The sequence below is a fragment of the Sylvia atricapilla genome, chromosome 4 (genome assembly GCF_009819655.1).
Source record: "Sylvia atricapilla isolate bSylAtr1 chromosome 4, bSylAtr1.pri, whole genome shotgun sequence".
Classification (NCBI taxonomy): domain Eukaryota; kingdom Metazoa; phylum Chordata; class Aves; order Passeriformes; family Sylviidae; genus Sylvia; species Sylvia atricapilla.
The window spans coordinates 3,376,249-3,401,050 of record NC_089143.1 but is presented as its reverse complement, the minus strand read 5'-3'; the positions used below and the strand labels follow the sequence as shown (position 1 = coordinate 3,401,050).

At 34.9% G+C, this 24,802-nt stretch overlaps 1 protein-coding gene across 1 annotated transcript in view; it reads left to right on the top strand.

Moving 5' to 3' along the window:
• Positions 1-24,558, top strand: part of LOC136360041 (calcium uptake protein 3, mitochondrial-like) — a 37,685-nt gene extending 13,127 nt beyond the window's left edge. The window contains 10 exon segments of the mRNA XM_066316940.1: positions 1,391-1,462; positions 2,796-2,838; positions 5,098-5,192; positions 9,539-9,639; positions 11,185-11,356; positions 15,586-15,616; positions 15,619-15,693; positions 16,524-16,678; positions 19,606-19,680; positions 24,523-24,558. Coding sequence (XP_066173037.1) covers positions 1,391-1,462; positions 2,796-2,838; positions 5,098-5,192; positions 9,539-9,639; positions 11,185-11,356; positions 15,586-15,616; positions 15,619-15,693; positions 16,524-16,678; positions 19,606-19,674 — 813 coding nt within the window. The 3' untranslated portion in view covers positions 19,675-19,680; positions 24,523-24,558.
• The last annotated feature ends 244 nt before the right edge of the window (positions 24,559-24,802 follow it).

Here is a 24,802-nt window from a genome sequence, read left to right as displayed (position 1 = left end):
CATACTCAGAAATAGATATTGTCATACACAAAATGTTCTGGTCTCTATTTTGCTTACAGGAAATTCCAGACCTCAGCAGTCCATTTTGAAATTTATATAATATTTTTTATAAAATGTGCTTGCTACTTAATCACCAAACATTGAATTAATTCATTTCAGTGTTGTCATACCCCTGCAGTAAAGCTTGCTGATCCCTTTGTCTTAGTCATCTGCCTTCTCTGAAATAAAGATATTCTGAAATTCAGTTTGGAAAATTTCCTTGCAAAATGTGTCACAAGCCCTTTGTTTCACATTCCAGTCCTTGTGGAGCTCTGTGTACAAATGCCATGACATGATCAGGTTTTACCAGACTTCTCTAGGTAAAATTTCACCTTTGAAAGGACTGCCACAGTTGTGTCAGTGTGCCAAGGTGTTTGGTCCTGAAAATACCATATTTTAGATAGGACAGGTTTCTCAGATCAGGGTTTATTCCTTTTCCAGCCCACTTAGAAGATAACAAATGCTGCATGTGACAGTGCAATATTTTCACATGCAGCTTTTTTAAAAGCTCAAGTTCTAGTAGAGACCTAGATGGTATCATAGTTAATACTAAACACCGTAGATCTTTTTCTAATGGTTTTGGAACATTAATTCATATTACTATAAATAAAAATACCTAAATCAAACAGTTGCTTGCAAAGAAAGAGAAGTACAATCCAGTTCTTACTCGGAAGACTTTACAAAAATAAATATGCTTCAGAATCTGTATGTTTGAAATCTTTGTATTTGAGGTTTTTCTCAGAAGTCATGTTTAAAGCTCTTCATGTTGAGATAGTGAGAGGGGTATTTTATGAGACCTGGAGGTATTCTTTGAACACACTTGAAAAGAAAGGGTACTTGATAAATGACTTTTTGAGCAGTAGTTTGTTGCTGCTGAAGGGGAATGTTTCACCCCCCCAGGTGTTTTTACCCTCCCTTGTGCCAGCAGGAGTAAGAACTGATCAGGTTTGCAACTAATATGAAAAAAAGAGATTGATCCAGCTGACTACATAACACTGCTACATAACAGATGACAAGAAAGGATGTGCCTTGAGGTGGTGAAAAAGGGTGGAACTTCCCCTTTTAGCCAGATTTGGCTAAATAGGATGTTCTTAGAATTGTGCTCCCAAGCAGAATTGTTACCCTTACTTTGTGGGAAAAAGATTTCCTTTTTCCCCTTTTTGTGTGATGGTTTAAGTCACAGAAAGAACATGAAGGCATGAGTATGAACAATAAAGCATCATGGAAACTCTGATATTTCAGTGAAAAACTGCATTTTTACAGTTTGTAATGTTCCTTATGATGAAGGCTATTGCTGTGCATGTGAAAACAGGCTGAGCACTAAAGATGAACAAAATTGTTTGGGTTTTAGCTCCAGGAGATCTTCAGGAAAAAAAACGAGAAGAGAGAAAAAAGAGGAGATGAAGAAAAACGTGCAATGCTGGTAAGTAAAATCAGAAAAGTTGCATCCGGTATTTGTTTGCTTTTTTTTTTTTTTTTTTTTTAATGTAGGACAAAATTATCTGTATATATATTTCACTGGTCACTTTTTTTAAACACTAAATTCATGTTGTTAAAGAACATGCATAAGTTTATATGTAGAAAAACAGTATTTAGCCTAAACTGCAGTTACTGGAAAAAAGGAGTAAGTGGTTTATATGAAGGAAAAATAGTGTTTAAATACTGTAGTATGTGTTATGACAGTAGCATTGATTCCATTTGGAGTTTAGAAATCTAGGGAAAAGTGAATAGTAATGACCCATGTCTATAACAGTGAGAGATTTCAGTGGGAAGACCAAGTTATACCTTAATTTCAAAACTCATTGAAGCTGTTCATGTAGACCTACAGATCCTGGTGCTTGTTACCCACATAATACTTCTAAAATAGATCATGAAATGTTACAACTGAACTTAGATTTTATACTCAAATTTAATTTCTTACTCAGTAATGCTGACTTCCAATGCAAAATGCATTAATCTGAATAGATTCTCGTGGAATATTGGGTACACACATGTCAAATTTGCATGTCATGCAGATAAATAAAAAGGTAAGTCAGAAATAAATGACTCTGTGATGGTTTGTTTAAGGATGGCAGCAGTAACAGGTAATTCCTTTACTGTTGGAAAATTAAATATCAGGGATAAATCTCTTTCAAGCAGAGACAAGGAAAAAAAGTTCATTTCCAATTTGCATATTTATGGAAAAAATTGCTTATTATTAAAACCATTTTGACATATCAGCAGAGTTTCTCAGTGCCCATTACACCTTTGCCAACATCAATGCTCAGTCTCAGTTCTTTGTCCCTGAAACCACAGGAGGTATGATTTTCAAGAATTAGGACTTCTTTGTAAACCTTCCCTGAGGAAAAAAGGATTTTTTTCCTTCCCACTCAGAGAGACCTATCCTGCTCAGCTTTTCAAAACTGTGGGTCAGTGGTTGAATCTCCCCTAGAGTGTTTATTTTGAACAAAGGAAACTTATACCTAAAGGAAGAGATTCGTAGAGCATTGCTTTTGGAGAAGATTGCCAAAATGGCTCCTAAGTCCTGAGGGTAGTCACTAAAAAAAACTGTACTTCTCTTTCGGAAATTTGAAGTGTAAGACTGAAAATAAACCATTTTTTTTCCTTCTGTCATTTTGAAAGCAAATAAACAAAAAGACTAATTATATGATAAAGGTTTGCTTGTCTTAACCTATTCTGTTGTCTTTTTTTCTCCCTTCTTTTGTCTTCATTTTGACACGTGGTACTTGGCTTGGCCCATTTTTGCTGTATGTCAGCGCCTTCAACTTTATGGATATCACACTCCTACTAACAGTGTATGTACTCTAATTATTTTCACTTGATGCAGTCTTCACCAGTGAGATGAAATCATATGCTATAAGAAAATTTATCGTATTTTATCCTTTTTCATCAAGTAAAAATGTGCTAAGCAGTAAAAATGTGAGGAATCTTGACTTGCATAAAAGATTGTGGAATGCATGCTGAACATGCAAGGCTATCAGGAGGAAATTATGAATTTACATAACATGGAGGAAACAGGATTTTTAGGGGAAAGTACAAAAATACATTTCAATAAACTATAGACAAATCTTGAATGAATGCATGTAAGTGAAGTCATCCTGCATGAGTCATTTGATCCATCTCTTTATTTCCTTGTGTAGAACATGAATAATTAGTCAATTGGATCCTTCACCTCTTTGCTGCCCCCCAAAAAGAAAGCTGAAGAGAGCTTTCCTATTTTTATGCTTCACCTACAGAACAAATACATAAGAACTTGAAATGCTGAAGTAAGAAAGTATTTTACATAAAATGCTCCCTGTGTAGGTAACAGTAAACTTCTTTTCATATTTTGGAGGGGTGAAAAGGAGAAGCAGCAAGAGATCTTCTGACGTTTTTAATGTCTTCATCGTGACTGATTAATTTCTGCACCATGGCAGAAGTAAAGCAGTTTAAAAAAAAAAAGAGATTTGATGTTTAAATAGAAGAATTCATCTTGTGGCATTATTGTGCTATTCCAAGTGAGGGGATGGAATCCAGGACAGTTAGATGACTAGTGAAATTCCAATTTTAAAACTTTGTTTTCTTTATAATTATTCACAGAAATGCACAGATTTGAGCAATATGCAGGAAGGAAGTCTGCTGAACTAAAAAGTGCAGTTGATGTGCATACTGCAGTGATGTGAGGAAAATGAAGTAGAATGTGCAGGGCCTTATGATTCAGTGGCTTTACTGTAGTGAAACTTGCTGGACAGTGATTGCTGTATTCCCATGGCTTCCTCCTGTTTCAGACTGAAACCAAACCAGTTAAGCATTCTACTTAAGTAATTTTCAGCTTCAGTTAAAAAATCTCTTTCTGGCCTCCTGCCACATCCACACTTTATCAGGATAATGCCCAGGTGTGGGCCATGTTTTTTGCCCTCTATCTGAATGGAGATTTCCATACAAAGGAGACTCAGATGTATAGGAATTCAGAAAGTCTCTCTCACCAAAAATTGGTATTTTGGGGTTCTGTTTCTCCTACTGAAAGAAGAAATGTAGCTGCCTTTTGTTTCCCATGATTTCCTGAGGAGTTGAAGATAGCCAGGTTCCAAGTAGATCCAACCCTAAAATACCTGGGATAGTCCAACATTCTGTCTCATGCATGAGGCCCTTCTCACTTCATCTTGCAAATCAATCCTAACATTTTAAAAATGTGTTGAGGTCCATAGGCCATAAAAGGCATATGGTGATGTTTTAAATGGGTGAAATATTTTAGTATTTTCATTTGCACAGGTTTAATTCTTTCAAGTCATGTTCTGGTGGATACTGCATTTGTGTCTTGGCATGTGCTGCATGAGAGCTTTCACTGGCCAAATGCCAACCAGAACATGGAACTGGGGTGTGATGCATGTCATGGAAATACAATGTGAACACTCAGAAGGACCAGTTCAATTGACTCCTGCAAGAGAACAAATTCAGTGAATATTTAAAGTAGATAGTTATAGAGTTGTGTGCATAAAAGAATGTGGTGTTCACTCACATGATAAGGTGAGTTTGATCATCAGACGTGGATGGTGTTTTCCTGATAGGTATGTTACAGTTAAAGTTGAATTTATTTAGGTTTGTTCATTGTCTTTCTTTGTTGGTCAACGATGTCATCATATACTAGATTAAATTAATTTATATAACTATTTGCATGGGGGTATTTTTATTTTAATCAGTGAAAAAATTAATTTCATAAGTATACAAATTAATGATTTCCAGGAAAAAGAATTGAAATAAAAAACAGCGGCAAAATACTGAGTCTACGTGGCCATTTTGACATGTACTTTCAGTAAATATTTTCACTTCTGCTTTCTTGAATTATTTGAGAAGGTGGATTCTGGTGGTACTTTTGTGCAGCCACAAGCATTAAGCAAGTAGCTGTAATGGACCAGTGTTCCTTTCATTTACAAAGCGTCATGTAAAATGGTTAAAATGTCACTGTTTAGAAGCAAGAGAGCCAAGCCCTTCTTTTGAAGATCAATTAGAAAAGATTCTAAAAGTTGATAAACGGTTGTTCTATTGTTTTTCAAACAATTGTGCTTCTTGAAACTGCAGGTTCTTAAACAGAAGGAGAGGACCTTGTCCCCAGAAGCTATTGGGATACTTTGAGACGTAGCACAAGCCAAGCGCTCTTTTCAGACCTTGCGGAGGTAGAACACAACCTCTCTGGTCTCTGCTCCATAAACAGACTGCTCTTGGATTCATTCTGTGCTAATTGTTTTCTATTGTTATGTACCTTGTTTCTTCTTTTTCCTTTTAATGACTTTTTTTTTGTTGTTTTAAACCTGAAAGTTCTTGGATCAAATGCTTTTGGTTCTGTACAATGTGATAATTGAAGGTTATCATTTCCAAGAGAGAACAAAGTTGGCTTTTGAAAGGTTTGGAAGATGAAGTTCTCTTCAGCCCTCACTATAAGAAGCCTTTTCTGACACTAATAGTCATGGCATTTCACAGTTAAAAAAGTAATTCAGGAAACCTTTCACATTTAGGCATGGTCCAATAAAAGGACAATTTATTGAGAGCTGTAGCCCTCTAAGCTTTTAATCTTTATGTCCTTAATGTGCTTTTTATGTATATTATCATAGCAAATCTTCACAAAAAAGTATAATGCAAAGATTGTTTTAATTATTGGAGAAAACCAGGAATGTTTAAAGGTAACCAAAACATTCATACACCTTTTTTAATATTTCATAGTCATTACGGAGGTCTAGAAATACCACTAAGCTGTCAAATTAATTTCCATAATGCTTTAAATTCTAATAATTCTTGTCTTGTTTCATGATCTGCTTCGAGATAATTGAATAAGATTTTCTTTGTATTTATCATTTCAGAGGGTCAAAAAACACATTTATATTTCTCTGTGGCCCACACAGTGAGAGTGACTGCTCTGCTTTAGTGGCATTAAAAAACATGCAGCAGCTCCCCACTGACTCTGGTCTCAGAGTTCCATATTTCCTAAGCAGGAACATAATGAGAAAAGAACAAGGAACCCAAAGTGACCTCCAGAGTAAAACAGTCTTTTTCCTTGGTTTGGAAGCAATGTGTGCTTCACATGAAAGTAATTATTGTGTTTTGTCCCTGCTGTTCCTCTGCAGAATAACCTGAGGACTTTGATGGACTTATTTCTAATTTCCAGGCTAAATTTACTCGTAGTCCCTTTATATCAGTCAGTTGTTCATTAATTTTCATGGTGCTTTTTCTTCTTTAGTGCTAATCTTACTCATGGTTGTGTTTATAAATGCAGTCATAGTCCTCTGATTAAATTTATTTGAATTTTAAGTATGAGCCAATGAAATAAGGTATTTGATTTTTCGTTGAGGGTAGAACCTACATTTCCTAGGGATCAAATAAGCCTTTTCTGTATCTCTCTCTGCTTATGTTCATTTGCCCTTGAACAAAACAAAACATAGTGTTAAAGAATTGAGTTTTATAACAATATTTGTAGCAATATCCACAGTAATAACATACACATAGCAGTCTTGCAATAAAGCAGTAATAACCACAGTAATAACATATACATAGTAATCTTACAATAAAGCAGTAATATCCACAGTAATAACATATACATAGCAATCTTGCAATGAAGCAGTAATATCCACAGTAATAACATATACATAGCAATCTTACAATAAAGCAATATACTCAGCCTATCTTCCTGCGTTTCTACACTGATGAGTCTCTCAATTTTTAATCCAGTCATTAATCCTAATTTATTCCACAAAATTTTAAAATCCAGAATATCAATGCTCTTGGCTAGTCAGATTAAGGAGTCATAGAGGGCAGAGAAGGCTTCTCATTTCAGTGTTTATTCAAGGAGCTTGGGGCATTGAGTTTTCTGGATAAAATATCATCTTAATATACAGTCAGCTGGCATGAATTCAGTCCCAACTATAGATGGACTGAAGTTTGGTAATCTCTACACGTGTTTCGTTTGAAGAGAGAGGTTTTTTAATATCTGATGCCTCAAGACTAATATCTGTAATACACTGTAATTGAAGCTTAATAGCAGCTATACTCAGTAGTGATTTCAATTCTCTGTAAAGTGTATAAAAGCCTGTCTGCTCACTTGTAAATCATTTCATGATGAAAAATTACATTCTGCTTTTTTCTCCACTGGCAATTTCCCACTTCTCACCGTAATTATCTTTATCTGGCTTGGCTTGGGCCAGCTGGCTTTCATCCATAGCTTTATCTCTCCCAGGTACTCCTGCATCTGAATAATGTTATAGCTATTTGTAGTAAGAAAGTGGCATAAAGCAAGGTGATAGTGGGGCCTGTGTTGTTCCCTAGGCTTTTGAGAAGTCTTTATGTAAGTTGAAAAGGAGAGTAAATAAGGTTTGTTGCTATGGGAATAAAAAAAAATCTTTGGAGAGTAAAGTTATTTATCACAACTAGTTTTTTCTAGGACAATGTATAATACTGTTTCTTACTGATTTAGCAATTCCAGAATCCTGTTGGAATATGGCAGTTATCACAATTCAGTTTTGGGGTTTATTCTTAAATTACTATGGGAAAGTGGAAATCAGAAAGTTAGTTATCACTGTTGGAAAAATCAAGAGTTTGCAGTAAGAAAGCTCTTATTAAATCAAATCATAATATCCATAATTATTGGAATATGTTGGTAAAAGTGCAGTCATTGCTCATAAGCATTACCTGCTTTTAGTCAACCCTTGTTAATCAAGAACTTGAAACTAATTTTGCAAAATACAAAATAAATAGACTTTCTGCAGTTCAGGTTAGAAAACAGAAGGGAAAAGATCCTGCCATTACACATCAAGTCAGTGAGGTGATTGAAACACTTGTCTTTGGTCTCTCTCTTTACCTGCTTTGTATTCCAGTTAGTGCAAAGGTAAAGAGAAATGAGAAGGATTTTATTCTCATTTAAATGACTGCAACATACATTTGATCAAAACCGAGGCTCATATTTGTTTACATGGAAACAGGGAGGTAATTTAATTGTCACTGATCTAAAAGAAATCAAATTAATTTTATCGTGAAAAATAAATAATAGCTTTGAATGATTAAGGATCCTGGTTTTATCCTTTCTGGCATAAAGAGAATTGATTTAATGCTATCAGTGCAGAAGGAGCACAGGAATAGTTTTCAGCTGCCTGCAGTTCTTCAGGGAAGCTTCTTGGGTTGAGTTTCTGCAGTGAGGTTTTTGTTTGGGGTTTTTTTTCATTTAGTGAGGCCAACCAAATGGGAATTGTGAAAAGACTTACAGATTGTATTTTTTTTTTAAACGGTTCTTTAGATATGGGTGAATGCAACCTAAGTCTAAGGTTTTGAAATGTTTTTGCAAGATGAAAGGCTGTAATTTAACATTTGATATCTTTTCAGTGTACTTGAGGGAAATTGTTTGAATGTGCTTAGGGATTTAATTGCTTAAAAGACATAAGAAATCAGGGTATCTGCATTTCAGTATATTGTATCCTGTACTGGAGGATAACAATATTAAAAGACAAATAGTGATTACTTTTCTGAATTAGTTTGCTCACTTAAAGAGCAGAGTTGTTTTAATTGAAGGCCATGAAATATCTCTACCTCTATATACACTATGTCATCTTATTTCTCCCTGGAGAAGAATATGAGAATAAAGAGGAAGCCAGAGTACATGAAATACAATCTTGAGAATCCTAAACTGATTATACTAAAGAACAGAAAAGTCTCTCTCATTTCTTTAGATTGGATGTTGAAAGGGATTTGTGTTGTTACTGCCTTGTGTTTTCCCTTTTTGTTGGTACATAAATTGGTCACAATTACTTGGCTATCTCTTCTAATCCAAATTCAAAATCTTTTGTTATTTATTAAGGAAAAAGTATTAATACCTATTCAGATTCCAGTCCTGCGCAGACCACAACCCAGTAGATGAGGAACATCCTTAAGAGAAGTAATCCAAGTATTGCTTCATTATTTCAAAATATTCCGTAATTCTGGTGTTTAAATGTGTTTGGGCCAATAACATTTAAGATGTAGCTATCTGCCACTTCCAGAAAAGAATCATGTAAAGTACACCTAACTTGATGTGATTTTAGAACACAATCCCATACTTACTTTTGAAATATGGATCAGAGTGTATGAACTAATGTCCTCTAATTCCTTTGTGGTTTCATAGCAGAAGGGAAAGGAGATTGTGTACTAAGGGAGTTACATTTTATGTTTACCTTAGCTGACAAGAATTTTCTTTCTCCTCACAAGTTTCTGGGTTTATTTTTCACACCTTTTCCCCCTTCATTGCAGCTTCCATTCCATCATTCTGTTGGTCAAACTACTTTCTACTAAATGCAATTAACAGCTACTGCCATTTTGGAGTGAAAATTGCATGGCAAAAGCATTGTAATGGATTTCAATACTAAAATCTTTTTAAGACTATAAACGTAAAATACAATCTCTTTTAATAGAAAAGTCTTATGATGGTAGGCATTCTCAGATTATACTTCTGTGTCTGATCCAATCATAGCCTTTAATTTTATTTTTTTTTATTCTACTATTTAAGCGTGCTGATGATATTTCAAGTTCACTGTCAGACACTACGTTGCTTGTGCACTTCTTTGGCAAGAAAGGAAAAGCTGAACTGAACTTTGAAGATTTTTATAGGTGAGGCTCAACTTCATTAATTCCTGCTAAAAATATTTGTATAGTTGTTCTAATTAATGTGCACTGTGTTATTATACACACAGCTTCTGCAGGTATGTTTATAATGGTTTATGTTCCCTTTGTGGGTGTTATCTACACAAAGAGCAAAAAAACAATAAGTTTTATTGTTTTATAAATAAAACAATAAAAAGTCCAACAATAAAAAGTCCTCTTCCAATGCTGCTGCATTTGCAAATTCTGTTAGCACTTGTGTGTTTAGTTAGTTTGGGGTGAAAAGGTTCTACCCCAGCCCTGTCCTTAATGATAGGTAGGAACTTCTTTATTGGTTTTAAATTATTTATATCTTTTCCTCTGTTTGTCAGTGCTTTAAAAAAAAATTGTGTTCATCTCTGCACTTAAGGACATATTTAAATGCAAAATTTTTTTGAAGATATTCAGGCACCTTAGAACAAGCTTCTTTGGGTAAAAGTTAAAACACAATGGAAGCTATTGGCTTAGTTATTGTGCCAGTAAATATAGAATTTAAAAATACAGGGAGAGTGCTATAAAAACAGAACCATAAAACTCTATGCTTCTGCAAAATTGGGAGAGATACACTGTTTGGTTATTGCTTCCTTAGTAAATACTCCTAATATCTATTGTCTTTATCACTTTGCTGTATATTCCAACCAATCAGAAGTTTGCAAAACATTTTGCCTTAAATGAGAAGTCCTGAAAAGTATTCAGTATTTTACATAATATAAAACTGTCTCATTAAATAAAATCTTGTCCTAAACTCAAAGTAAGAAGCAGCAGAGGAGGTAGTTTTACAAAAGGCATCTTGGTAAAATGCTGTGTGTTGTGGTGGACAATGAGATGACCAGAGTGCTAATTTCAGCTAATTGGCTGCAGGACCTGGGCATCACACAGAATCGGGGAAGTTACTTCTCATAGGTACCTGGTTTTTTTATATTTGGTGTCCAGAATATTCTTAAATGGGTTGTTAAGTTGGGAAGGGTTTATAAAATAAGAAGAGTGAAGTATTTTTTCAGAAAGGGTTAGATTAAAAGACTGCAAGCACTCATCATACTCGTTACTTGTTAACTTGTTAACATACTTGTTAAAAAAACAAGGTTAAATTTCAAACTGTAAGCAACTACACAGGGAATACATTTTGGGAATTAATTTAGTCCCGTTGGAATTTTGAATTAAGCATATAGAAATAAAGATCTGTTACCCACTGAAGAAGAAAATTGGGCAAACACAAACTAGAATTAGATTACAAATGTAAGTATCAAGTCATTTTAATCCTTACTAACACATTTCATCATCGCCTTAAGATGGTGGCATTGACTTGAAAATATGTCAATATAAATAGGGGTTTACCCAGTTTACCATAAGTCCTGCAAAAAGAAAACTCATTTGTATAACATTATTTGGCTCATATTCTGTGAGTCTTTTAAGGACATGAACAGTAGAAATATGTTTATATTCTATTTTTTATTTCATACAATAGAAAAAGCATGACAATTTTTTGTTTTGGTTTGGTTTGGTTTTTTTCTTTAGATTTATGGATAACCTGCAAACTGAGGTTCTAGAGATAGAATTCCTCTCCTACTCTAATGGGATGAACACCATCAGTGAGGAAGACTTTGCCCATATTCTCTTGAGGTACACAAATGTGGAAAACACATCGAGTTACCTGGAAAACATGCGTGGCAGTATTCCTGAAGAAAAGGTAATTGTTTGGCAGTGGACCACTAAGATGAAAGCATAGCTTTTCCTTAGCACCAGGATTTTATTCTGATCATAAACTGCCTGCCTGATTTTTCAGATTACTTGCTGAATGAAAAGTAGAAAAGTAAATAGCAGAGAATTATAGTCCATAGGATTTAGCTAGTGGTATTGTTGAAGTTTAGATAGAAAGTAACAGACAGAACATGCTAAATTGCAAAAACCATAAGACATTAAAAATTTTCTAGCAATTAATTAATAAACAACCCTTTCTTTTTTTCTTTCTTTCTCTCTTTCTTTCTTTCTTTCTTTCTTTTTTTTCTTTCTTTCTTTCTTTCTTTCTCTCTTTCTTCTTTCTTTCTTTCTTTCTTTCTTTCTTTCTTCTCTTTTTCTTTTTTTTTTTTTTTCTTTTCTTTTCTTTCTTTCTTTCTTCTTTCTTCTTTCTTTCTTTTTTTTCTTTCTTCTTTCTTTCTTTCTTTTCTGTCTTTCTTTCTTTTCTTTCTTTCTTTCTTTCTTTCTTTCTTTCTTCTCTTTCTCTTTGCACTGCCACTGGAGTAGCATCTCCTCACAAATAATGTTACATTTTGTCTCATTGTTTTTTAGTCTTATTAGTGGATTGCTTGCAATTATTCTTGGTTGTGGGTTTTTTAATGATTGAAGAGACAGAAATGATAATATAAATAGTAAAGGTCAGGAGGTGGATAGTCCTTAACTTGTTTAACAACAAATATGTTGTCAGAAGTGTATCTGAGAGAAATGTGGTAGCAACTGTGCATCAGTGATAATCTAGAGGATAATGTTAAAAGGAGCCCTTCAAACAAGGGATGTTTTGGATATACTTCTTCTGTTTGTGTTTACAGAAGATCAGATTGATCTGTCCTAGAAATCTAACTCTTTCAATAGCTATATCCTTTAATAGCATTGACAGCAGAGCTTGCAAAGAAAAGTAATAAATCAGTTTGAACAGTTTCTTTGGGTTTTTTTTGAGAAATGACATGTAATTTCCATCTTCACAGTAACTAAGATCAGTCAACTGACTGATGGAAGCACACTTGAAAAATCAACAGTTTTCTGTTCAAAAATCTGGATTACCTGATTCTTCCTTGTGGTTGTACAGCAGTTAAGGCCACTGAGTGTTAAATACAGCTGGGAAAGCAGGGCTGTCTCTTTTGACCAGATTCAGTGTCAGATGAAGTGGTAAGATGGGATCAGAGTTCCTGCTCAGTCACCCTTTCCAAGTTCATGGTGTAGGCACTGAGGTGCTCAAAACAAGCTGCCATAAAAAGTCTGTGCAGCTTTCAATATTCAGCCAAGACAGTGCAACAGAACTAATATAACTGCATGTTCCAGATGGAAATCTCAAAAAAAAAAACCATAAAACAAAAAACAAAAACAAACCAACAAAACACTCACTTTGGGTCTTGTATAGAAACCATAATATAAGTATCATTTGGGAAACTTAAAAATAATGACCATTGTAGTTGTAGAGAAATACTTTGAATGTCAAAGGTGAAGTTAAGTAAATACACAGACACTTTCTTTTGAACACAAGGTGTAGTCTTTGAAGTTCATTTCTAAGTCTTCCAATGTCATGGCAAGTATTCCACTGTAGTTTCCTCTTCCTGGTCTCTGGTGGGCCATCAGTTAGGAAAACTTCCATGTAGAAAGCTTCATCACTCAGTTACAACTTTGCTTTTGCTGTGTTCTGGGAATGTCCTGGCACTGGACAGGTGCTAAATATCTGTGTGTCATATGTTATATCTCCATTAAATGAAACAAGACATTGCTGTTGTTCATAACTTTGTATTATTGGTTTGATAAATGTGCTGTCAGTACATCTCTTATGCTGGCTTTTAACAATAGGACTTTGTCACTTAATACCATGTAGGTATTGTTCATATGTTGTTAAATTGTCACATTTTTGATTGTCGTCATAACACTCTAATTTCAAAATTATAACATTTGCTCTTTATTTCATGACATGATATGCTGCAATACTAACACTAACCAGAGGATTCCATTTAGAAGAATTAGTTGAGTGTGTAAACTCATAGGCCCATACTCTCACAACTGGCAATGTTCAGCTTTCCTGGCACTGTACAAAGAAGCCCCTAAAGCAGCATGATCATCTTTGTCCTGCTGTATCCTGTTCATATGTTAAGCTGGCATGCGGCCCTGACAGGATTTTTCCTGCTTCACTAACTAGATGCCAAGCAGTGATTCATGTAAGCTGGCATCATTAATTACAACAGATATCAGCTCCTGAAGAGACTGTGCATTTTTAGCAGCACTCGTGTATTACCCTGAGTTTTCTTTGCTGTGTAAAATATAATCTGTCCTATCAATAAAAAAGTTAGCTTCCTTTTTTTTTTTTTTTTTTTTTTTTTGTCATGGTTTAACCCCAGCCATTTAGCAAGCACCACACAGCATTTGTTTACTCCTCACCACCATGTCAGGGAGAGAATTGCAAAGGTAAAAGCCAGAAAACTTGAGAGATGAGAAAGAGACAGTTTGGAAAAGCAAAAGTCATGCACACAAACAAGATCGTTGCAGTAGCCTGAGCTCTTATTTTTTGCATTCAGAATTTTACAGAAAAATTGGGGCACATTAAGGATTTGTGAACCTAAAAATGTCAGCTCAGATTTTGGTGGATGTTCTCTGTGATTGCTCTTTTGCCATAGTACCTGAGGCTCGTGGCTGAGAGATGAAGTTTCACTGATCTGGGAATTTCACAAATGGATGGCAGAGTTATTCCAGTCCCAGAGAGTTTTCAGTCTAAACACAGTGCAAGAACTAGAACTTGGACACATAAACTAATAGTGTCAAATGCAGTGAAACAAAAAGACAGTCTTGATAACACTGAAGTTTTTAAGCTAAAAATTTAAATAAAATAAGGTGGTGGTTCTACCTGTGTATATGAGAGTTTCCTCCCAATTCTGAAGGATCTGCTTGTTGAGAAAAGCAATTCACGATGGAGATGGGCCAAGCTCTCCAAAGAGTTTATAAACCTTAGCTAGGATTAATAAATCTTAGGTAGGATCCTTTAAGCAGGGCTTTACATCTCAGGTGTGGAAACTTATTAAATTCTTCAATTGTAACAATATTCTGCTGCTCTCCACATTTTCCACAGTCCTTGCTGTTTCATATGGGTTAACATCCAACCCCTGCCATCTTCTCCTGTGGCACAAACCTACATTGGCATGTTTTCTTTGTTCCCCCATACTATAAAGACTACCTCTATGTTTGAGGAGAGGCATAGATCAATGTTTTAGTTTGAACAGAAAGGCTTAAAGGTCTTACTGTTGCCTTCAAGTATATTTTCAGAGACAAGTACTTAAACAGAATAAAAGAGTAAAAGCAAATAGAAAAATAGGCAGGAGTTATAGTTGAAGGAGTCCAGGGAGGTCAAGGTTTGACAAAGAATGCTATTCCATGTTCAGAATGGCTGAGACCATTGGATAAGGCAATGGTCCTGGCTTAGTTCATTGTCTCATTTTCAGGTCTCTTCAGAATCGATTTAGAAATAGTTTATCAGATCTTTGGATCTCTAAGATAAGAAAAGAGCAGGAAAATACTACAAGGAATGAAGATCAACTCTTTTAACAAGAACACTTTCATGGAAACTTTCATAGAAGATTCTGAAGTCTGGTCAAAATGCAGTTGATTTTCTTATAAAGCTGTACAAACTCTGCAGCACTTGCAAACCCTCAGCTGAAGAGATTTGGGTGTCTAAATCTAGATATGTAAAAATGTTACCCTGAAATACAGGCTTAAGGTAGACCATAATACATATTTATGAATCAATTAAATGTATTTATATAAGCACATACCCTCACATATATGTAATAGTGGTTTGCAGGTTTTCAGTAGTAAACATACTCCAGTGTTCATCCAAACCTAGACTTTTTCTCACTATTGACTATCATATTGTAATAATCCTGGAATTCTTAAAAATTGCCCTCAGCAGTGGAACAGTATTTTCAACTGTTCAGAACTGTACAGAATTTCAGATAATTCTCTGTATTCTGGTGAGAATTGCTGTCTTGTTACAGTCACAGAGAGAAAAGACATATTGCATTCTTCAAGAAACTCCAGTTCTCTATTGACTTTTACTCCAAATCCTTTTTTTTTCCCCTATTTTTAAATGAAGTAGACAGATATATTTGCAAGGTTTGTTTTCAGTTGTTATTACTACTGCTCATTTACAGTGCATATTGTTCTCCTGGTTTTTAGGGTATCACATTTGAAGAATTTAGATCATTTTTCAATTCTTGAACAATCTAGAAGACTTCACAATCGCAATGCAAATGTATAATTTTGCAAGTCGTTCCATAGGTCAAGGTAAGTGTCCATATTGTTATAAAAATCAATTGATATCCCTACAGAACTGACAAAAATGCAAAAAGTTTTGTATTTCCTAATTTGTAGCTTTAATGTTTCCAGTAAAAGGCTAAAAATGCTAGGAATCCAGCTTTGAGAGGAAAAGGCTTGGTCAGAAGAGTTATCCTTCAAAGTCATATAAATGGTGGACAAGCTGAATGCAGAATTATTGCCCATTAAATCCTCCAATACAGGATTTAAGAGGCACTTGATGACACCAGTGAGAGATCAGATTAAGGCAAGCAAAAGCATTTCTTTAAACAGTGAGCATCTAAAACTTGGCCTTCTAAAAGGCTATAGAAGAAAACAGTGTCAGAAGGTCCAAAGAGAGATCAGACAGATTTTTAACAAATCAATAAGTAATCAAATACTGAAAAAACAGAGCACCAGCACAGTCCTACCTAATGTGGCCTTACCAAGGGATTGTATCATTTTCTCTTGTGCTCTGTTTCTTGGGTTCTGTTTGTGTCAAATAAGTAATATATGTAACACAGGTTTAATTAAATATGATTTTCTACTTTAGTTATTGCACATAGTATAGTACATGGCCTGTTATCTTTTTTGTAAAATAATTGGCACCAAATTAAGCAGTGTCATTTTATATCAGTTAAGGACTAATTGGTTCAGAATTGTGAAATTCAGTCCTAATTTTCCCTTTTTCATATTTTTGAGTATTTAAACGTGAAAACTCGAGTTAAAAGTTTCCTTATATTCACAACATGGGGTTCTCGAAGTACCCTTTTAAATTCACCTTTCTGAATTTTTATTTTTCTGCTGTTCTCCTTGTGCAGATGAATTCAAGCGTGCTGTGTACGTAGCCACGGGTGTGAAGCTCTCCCCACACCTGGTGAACACAGTGTTCAAGATTTTTGATGTCGACAGAGACCAGCTGAGTTACAAAGAATTTATTGGCATCATGAAAGACAGACTCAATCGAGGGTTTAGGGTAAGGATTCTGAATTTTATACTTATCCCAGTTGATTTTGCTACTTTACCACTGCTTTAGTATCTGTAGCACCTGGAGATTTCCAACCAGCATATGTTTAAAGACATACATTTTATGACACATTTTATGACATCGGTTTATAGAAACTGAAGCAATCTGTAGGATAAAATCCTCCTTAAAGTCTTGATTTTTTTTTTTTTTTTGGTTACAAAGCAACGTTTAGAGGTTGTGATGTACCTTTATAATATGCAAATTAAATTGGAGAAGAGGAATCCACTGTATGCTGTCATTTCTTCTGTATTGTGTGATTAATAGATTAGCATTAGGAATTTTAGCAACAGCAGCAATTATGTCAGTGTTGCTTGCAGAGAAAAGAGAATTTGTCTTTCTCAAGCTCAAGAAGTTTAAAGGTCAACTCTTCTAAAACATTTTATAAAATACCAAGTGCTCATAATGACAGCTGGAAAGAGTTGCAGCAGAAGGTAGCTTTAATTTTCAAATAAAAATTGGTGAAGTGGTGCTGAACAATGCTGTGTTCTAGTTCAGAGCTGCTTTTAATAATTAAACCCTGGATCTAATTTCAGGTATAATAAGCTAGAGGGCAGGAAATTACTTGCAGTCTTTTTTTTTCTTCATATGACAGGTGTTAACATTTTAAACTAAATGTAAAATGGTGTTCCAACTAACCACCTTATTGCTTTATTGCTTAGACATAAATTTTAAACTGTATTATGGTTCCTAAAGTCAAAATTCAGTCTGTTTTTTCTTTAATTTTAGTTAATTTTAGTTAGCTTCCTAAATGTAATTCTAGCAATTTCTGTGATGTGGTGTTGAGTCTAACAGCTTACCTGTTATTTCTGTAATATTTTGATCAAACATAAAACGTGGATAACAACCACTGCATTTGTAACAAACTTCCTTGTTGGTCCTCAACTCCTTGATTATGGTGTGATAATGATGATTGTTTCACAATTGTTTCAAGCTGTTCAGCTATGTTTTAATTGTTTACTAATTGTAAATGTGCTGTGTATGTTAATTTAACCAGCAAACAGTCTGCTTATAATTCTTGTATTTATTACATCTTCCTATTTCACAAAATGCATGACAGAAATCACATAAAAATTTAAGAATCTCTATCATCCAGCACTGTTCAGTCTTATGTATGTATCTTGCTTTTGCCTGGACCTATAAATTTCTATATAGAATATTAACTATAAAATATTCCAGCTGACTATAAAAAGAACTAAAAAGAATAGCCAATAGTCAGAAGAACAACACAATCTTTCATAAATTCGAATTCTAAGTTAAATACTAGATTTAGATTTAGTGAAATACTAGGAAATCTCCTGGATTACACAGGAGACAATTGTGATTTGGTCCTGTAATTCAGTTTAATGCATTCTCTTCACTAATCAGTAGTATTCCAAGACAATTACATTAGTAAATGGAGGAATTCCAATTTCCAGGAAGTTTTCATAAGTCTCACACAAACCAATTTTTTCCAAGAGTGGATAATAGTAAAAATTCTGCAAAAATTTGCCTCATCATTAAAAAAAACACTGTGAAAAATTTGCCTTAACACCCCCCACCCACTGAGAATAAAAAGTAGAAAATGCCTAAGAACCTCTTTCCCAGAAAAAAATAATGGAAAGTGTCATTAATTGCTTCTTACTGTTTGTATGTTAAAAGTTGCAGAGTATTTCATGTGTCCAAAAGAAGTAAAACTTTGCTCTCTTGCTCCTGCAGTGTGGAGAGCTCAAATGTTGTCTTGTGCTAAATCAGAGCTAACAAATGACTAACCTTTTCTTTATCAAGACCTGTCTTTTGAATCCATATTTATTATTAATAATAATTTGTTATTATTAATATGCTGGAAAATTCAGTCGGTTTCATTATTTGGATAAAAGATCTTAACAGCTTCAGCTTATTCAGTAGTTTAGCAACACAGAAATCTTGGCCATGAGAAATGTGAACTCCTCTGAAGTATGTAAATGCCTGATTTTGTTAAGTATCCCACAATTAACATCTGCTAATTAACGAAGTGTCTGATTATCTCACTAAAAGTATCCCCAAAATAACAGTTTCAATTAGACCTATGATTTGAAGTATCATTTTACAATTAACATCTTGTACTTAGCAATTTTGCCTTTTTAAAAGTTGTTTCAACTAATTATGTTTAGCCCAGAATCTTGAGGCCATTAAAGGATTCAGTAGAGGGATTATGTATTTTAGAAAAGGGCATTTTGTGGTGACATTGTCAGACTAAAGTGAACCTACTTAAGAGGAAAGAGTCACACAAGTCCAATGAAAATGCAGTTCTGAAATGTCAGTCAGGATGTAGCAGGTCTGTCCTATTTAAAAGCTTAGCCTTGAACTTAAAAACTTGAGCAAGGTCAGGTACTGCCTCTTATCTGAACACAATAAATGTTTTTATTACAAATTTTAGCTATGTTTTTGGAAAATCAAACGTCTTCAAGACTTGACCAAATGAAATTTCTCTTTTTTGAACTTTCCTGGCTCAGCTGGAAACCTTGTTTTATTTTAGCCGTTTGAAGCAAACTCATATGTTAAGCTGCCATCAGGTGGTCAGTCAGAGTATTGCCATAAACTTATTAAAAATATTCAGATATAAAAAGCTCTTTTTTTTGCTTATTGGTTAAAATAATTATTTCCCTTCCTTTTTCAATTTAAAATATAGGAAGATTCCCTTTCCTTTAAAAATTCATTTTAAACTGGAAGATGTGGAACTTAATGACGAAATGATCAACATTTTGCATAACACGTGCTGTTGTTATCTCCTAGCTATTTGTCGATTAAAGCCATTTTTTTTTTGTATTTCCATGATACCCTTGTCTTATGCTCATCTTATGCTGGCTGCCTTCACGTGTTGTCTGCATCTGCACACTTCTCCATCTTCTGCTCCACAGGGCTACAAACCTATTCAGAGGTATACCACTTTCAAATCCTGCGTGAGGAAGGAGCTCTATAGCAGATAAATGACGGTATGTGTTAGCCACCACATCATTTCTGAGTGTGCTGGCATGCCTGCAGGAATGGCTGGGTGTTGGAACTGTCACTGCTTTTGTTCCCTGGTCCAAAACTCAGGATTAGGTGGTAGGACTCTAAGGAAATGTAGTAGGTCAAGGCACACGTTGTGGTTTTGATTGAAGTAATAATAGGGTTTTATGCTGGAGGTGGTAATGACTGATTCACGCTGTCACTGTTCTGTGAGCCAGATGTGATTTTGTGCTGTGTTTGAAATTAGGAAAACTTTTTTTTTTCATAGTTTCCGTTGCTGGTTTTTGTCTGTCTCATTGCCTCTTTTTAAGGGATTTCTCAGGTACTTACAGCTAACAAGTATTTCCCAAACAATGCTGTAGACAGATTTTTCTGCCTTTCAGTGACTTGATTCTACTTTGATTTATACTGCTACATTCTTGAAATCAATCATGTGTTTTATCCCAACTAATACTAATTAGTTGTATTTTTATCCCAAATAATGCTGTACCAGCAATTTTAAAAAATCAGCACTGTGTCCACATACAATTACCAGAGCTGTTCTCAGATACCCACTACATGAACATCCATTCTTACTGTTCAGTTGTACTGTGGATTTCAGTATAAAAACCAGGGTGTGCACATTCTGTAGCTGTACTGTGAAACTGTCACACAGGGGACATAGACACTGCAGTAGATATTTCTCCTCTTAATAGAAGAGTTTGTTCCTTTGCAGTTTAAGGGCTTTTCCAGTTTCCATGTTAAGAGGGTTTGACTCTCATTCCCCTGATGTTTTTAATTCTGAGGCACAATATTAAGCTGAGACTTTTTTTTTGTTGTTCAATACTATACCCTAATACTGAAGCATTGTACTAATATGTTAGGGACAGAAGAGGCAATTTGATTTTAACAAAGAGTCTGGTTTCTGCACCTTACTAATGAGAAGTATAAATGACTACTAAAGTAGTTAAACAATATTTTAGTAAGACAAGTCACTAGTCCTATTTCCACATGAGAGGAAGTCATGGCTTTTGTTTAATCTTATGTAACTTTATATCTTTGAAACTTTTGACTTTCAAAGCTTCCTTTCTTCTTTTTCAGGTATTTTTAAAAATATTTATTAGGAGTACTTGGTCGTTTTGTCAAAACCCTATTGTACTTTCATGTTAAGTATTATTTAAACTGTAGACTTTTCAAGATGTGGAACAGCTCTGAACAGGAAACTGGCAAATGCTACACAGTCATGATGCTTCCCTAATAATTTCAGTGAAGGGTGTGCAACCAAGTGGAAGAAAATGCAGTGACACAAAGGAATCCAGTATTTAATCAACAAACCTAATAAAATTATCTTGGTGATAGAAAGAGTGACTGGGGTAGAAGCATCAAGTGTACATACATCAACACCTGGTCAGATCTAAATTCAGGCACTAAATGAATTAATTCATATGCTGAGATGATGTAAACTGGGAAAAAAATGTACCGTGGAGATTTATAAAGGGAAATGTTCATCTGTATAAAATTCCAAAAAAGTTTGAATTATAATACATCTACACTACCCATCTGGAGGCAGAAGAAACCAGGTTAGTTTTCAGGGCATGGAAAATTTCAGGGCACATTAATTTGCTACTACTCTTCACTTGAGCAACTGCTTCTTGTCTCTTATCATGAGTCAGAATGACAGAATTGTTAAGGTCAGAAAAGATCTCTGAGACGCAGGTATTATTACAGTGACATAACCAGTTGTTGGCTGTTAAGAGTTCCTTTTTGTGCAAAACATTGCAGAACTCATTTCTTCAGATTTGTTGTAAACTTACTAATGGAAATGGAAACTTCAGCCAAGGCATGGGAAGTGATTTGGCAGAAGTGCTGTGGAGTAGAACAGAGAGTTCAGTCCTTGCCATACACTGTGGAGTGAAAGTGGATTTACATCATTCTGAAAACCATTATTTCCATTTATTTTATAAATTGGAAAGGTAATAAAAATGGAATCATTGGAGATTTGAACAATTTCAATAGGTAATTAAATGCCAGTCTGATGTCCAAAGAAGCACATAAATGTACATGAATACAAAAAATCAACTGCGACCACATTCCACAGTAAGGTGCAAAACAACTACTATGAATTTTACTTTTTTACAAATATAAATGTACAGTTTGTTGTGTTTTGAAACATTGTGCTTTTCTGTGGTAAATGTAGAACTCTAGTGAAGGAGATTAAGATACTTGACATGCCTCCATAGATTATACCCTACTTTAATCTGCACTCTGAAAAGGGATAAACAGCACATTGTGCTGTACATCACATATCTCTAAAATGCACTAATGCCATTACTCCAGAATGTAAAAAATGTTGTACCCTTATAATAAATACTGCAAATTTCTCCTTGGGCAACAACTGCACAAGCTGTGTGTGGTCTCTGCAGGGCACACAGCCTGACTCAGCATTGGCAGGTACTCCTTTGCAGCACTGCAGGGGAATGAAAAAACTGTGGAGAACTGCCTGACAGAGCACAGAGGACTAACTAGGAGATTTCTAACAAGCCCTTTCAAAGCTCATTTCCAAAAAGGGATGCTAGAGACCAGCTTATGAAGGGATTCAAGTCCATCCAAAGAATTGTTTGCTATTCATGTAATAGGTATTTAGGTCATAACTGTGATTTTATTGACTACTGAATTATGAAGTAAATATTACATCACAAATGTAAATCTAGAAATTGATTTCTGTGCTAGTAATTTTCTGACCATCTTAGGATTTTTTTTTTTGCATTAAAATAACTGATTTCTAGATGTTCTGAATATTGTGGGGTTTCAGAATTTCTGATGAAAAACTTTAGGAGGTAATGGTTAATAGCTGAAAATTGTACCTTGAGACTGAGTGAGGAAGGAAATTTATTTTGAAAAAGACACGAAAAACTGAAGCACGGATTCAGAACCTCATTCCAGCCACTTCAACTATAAATTGCTGTCTTTTGTAAACACTTGATTCTGTCAAGTTAGATTAAATTTTTTCATGTAGCTAATCTCTTTAAAGCTTTTAATTTCTATACTTCCCTAGTTCACAGCAATTGAATACATCTAGTGTAAAAGACAGCTTAAAAAAAAAAAAGAAGCTGTTGCTTCCTGTTTGAAGAGACTTTCACTTACCTCTTCTCTAAAGAGAGGTGAAAAGTGTGTGATTAGGCACACCTTCCTGACTCATCTTACAACAGTAATTGAAAATGGCAGAACTTGGGCTTTTGATCCTAAAACTGACTATTTTTAAGAAGCTTAAAAACATACTCAGATAGAGTGGGGGAGAATGTTCCAGTGGAACATTCCAGTGAAAGCATTGCAGAACGTGTGGACAAGCAGTTCCTTCTATGGATTTGGTACACTGAGAGTAGATACAACAACAGTGAATACATTAGAAATGAGTAGATGAACAGTTGTGTTTCAGCATTTCTTTTAATGACTTTCATGACCATTTTTCTGAACTTGTTTCATAAAATAAAATATAGATGCATATCTTAAAGCACAGGTTAATAAACTGAATGTGCTTTTGTTAAATAATGCACTGCCATTTGCAAGTTATGCTTTTTTCATGAGACTGACTATAAATATCAGCTAAATTATGCATTCATCTAAGTATGGTTTCTAGTACTACATTTAATGTCTGCATCATATACTACTGTGGATTAAACTGTGTTCTGAATATCTACAACTACTTTATAAACTTGTATGCTTTTTAATTATACAAAATGAGGCATCAGAATAAATAGATGTAGGCTTTAGAGTCTAATGGTGGATTTTAATGTCCTGCAGCGTGGCAATTTCTTTAACATCTTCATAAAGTTCAACCAAAACCAAGGTATTTGACAATCTCACCATGTGTCCTGGTTTTAGCTAAGAGGGAGTTAATTTTTCTTAGTAGCTGCTGCAGTGCTGTGTTTTAAATACAGGATGAGAATATTATTGATGTGTGTTGATGTATTGGTAGCTCTGAGCAGTGCTTACACAGAGTCAAGGACTTTTTCAGCTTCTCACCCCACCCCACCTGTGAGGAGGGTATGCACAAGGAGCTGGGAGAGGACACAGCCAGGACAAACTGAGTGGCCCAAGTGGCCCAAGGGACATTCCACACCGTGCAGGAGATGCTCAGCATATAAACGAGGAGGGAAGTGGTTTCCTTCCCCAGCTGCTCTGTTTCTTAGTATCTCTCCATCTATTTTTTTTTTTTTTTTGACACTTACCATGAAATAGACTTGAGGAGTTAGGAACAGTGGAAGAAATAATGAGATCCAGGGATAATTACAGAGAGCATAGAACACAGAGCAGTGAATCTCCCAGCCCTGGTTTTCCTCTCCATTCAATGGGCAACCTCATGCTGTTGAACTACAATTTAGGATTAAGGTAATCTGATATGAAGAAGCTTTCATATCATCTGCCCACACAGTATTTGGCTTTTGCTGGTGCCTCAGTGAATGAACATCAATAATTTTCTATGCTTTTTGTTTGGTGTCGTAGGTGAATTCTTTAGTACAGTGTAAATACAAATCAAGGAAGGAAACTAGAGAGGGAGCTGGACATACCTGAATAAAAAGGAAATATTTTCTTGCATCTTTTTATAAATAGGCTATTTGTTGAATGCTGTGTGCTGTGAGGTGAGGATGCCTTTTGAATATTTAACCTCCCTATGGATTTATAACTCTCATTTTACAGAAGTAAATTTGATCTCTCATCGTTTAAATATTAAAACATCTATCTAGTATGTATGAGTCTGAATAAAATTTAAGGTAGAATTAATGAATTTAGTGAATAGTATCTTTTTTTTTTTTTCCGATTGAATGTTTTTTACTTTTTTTCCACAGGAGACTCCAAAGTATGGTTGGAAGGAATATTATTCTGTGTGATGACTGTAACCAGTGAGCATCTCAGAGATCTGTGGAAGCAATTTCGGAGACGAGATATGCTGAGATAAAGGAGGAAAGCAGAATTATCTGCACTGGCTAGAATTATTTCTTCCCATGAATTCTTAATGAAGAACAAACTCACCCAGGTGAATGGTGAATCTTCCAGCTGCAGTAAAAAAACACAGGACTTCTTTTCCACTTAGTGTAGTGATCATCAACTCTTAAAACTGCTTGTCAG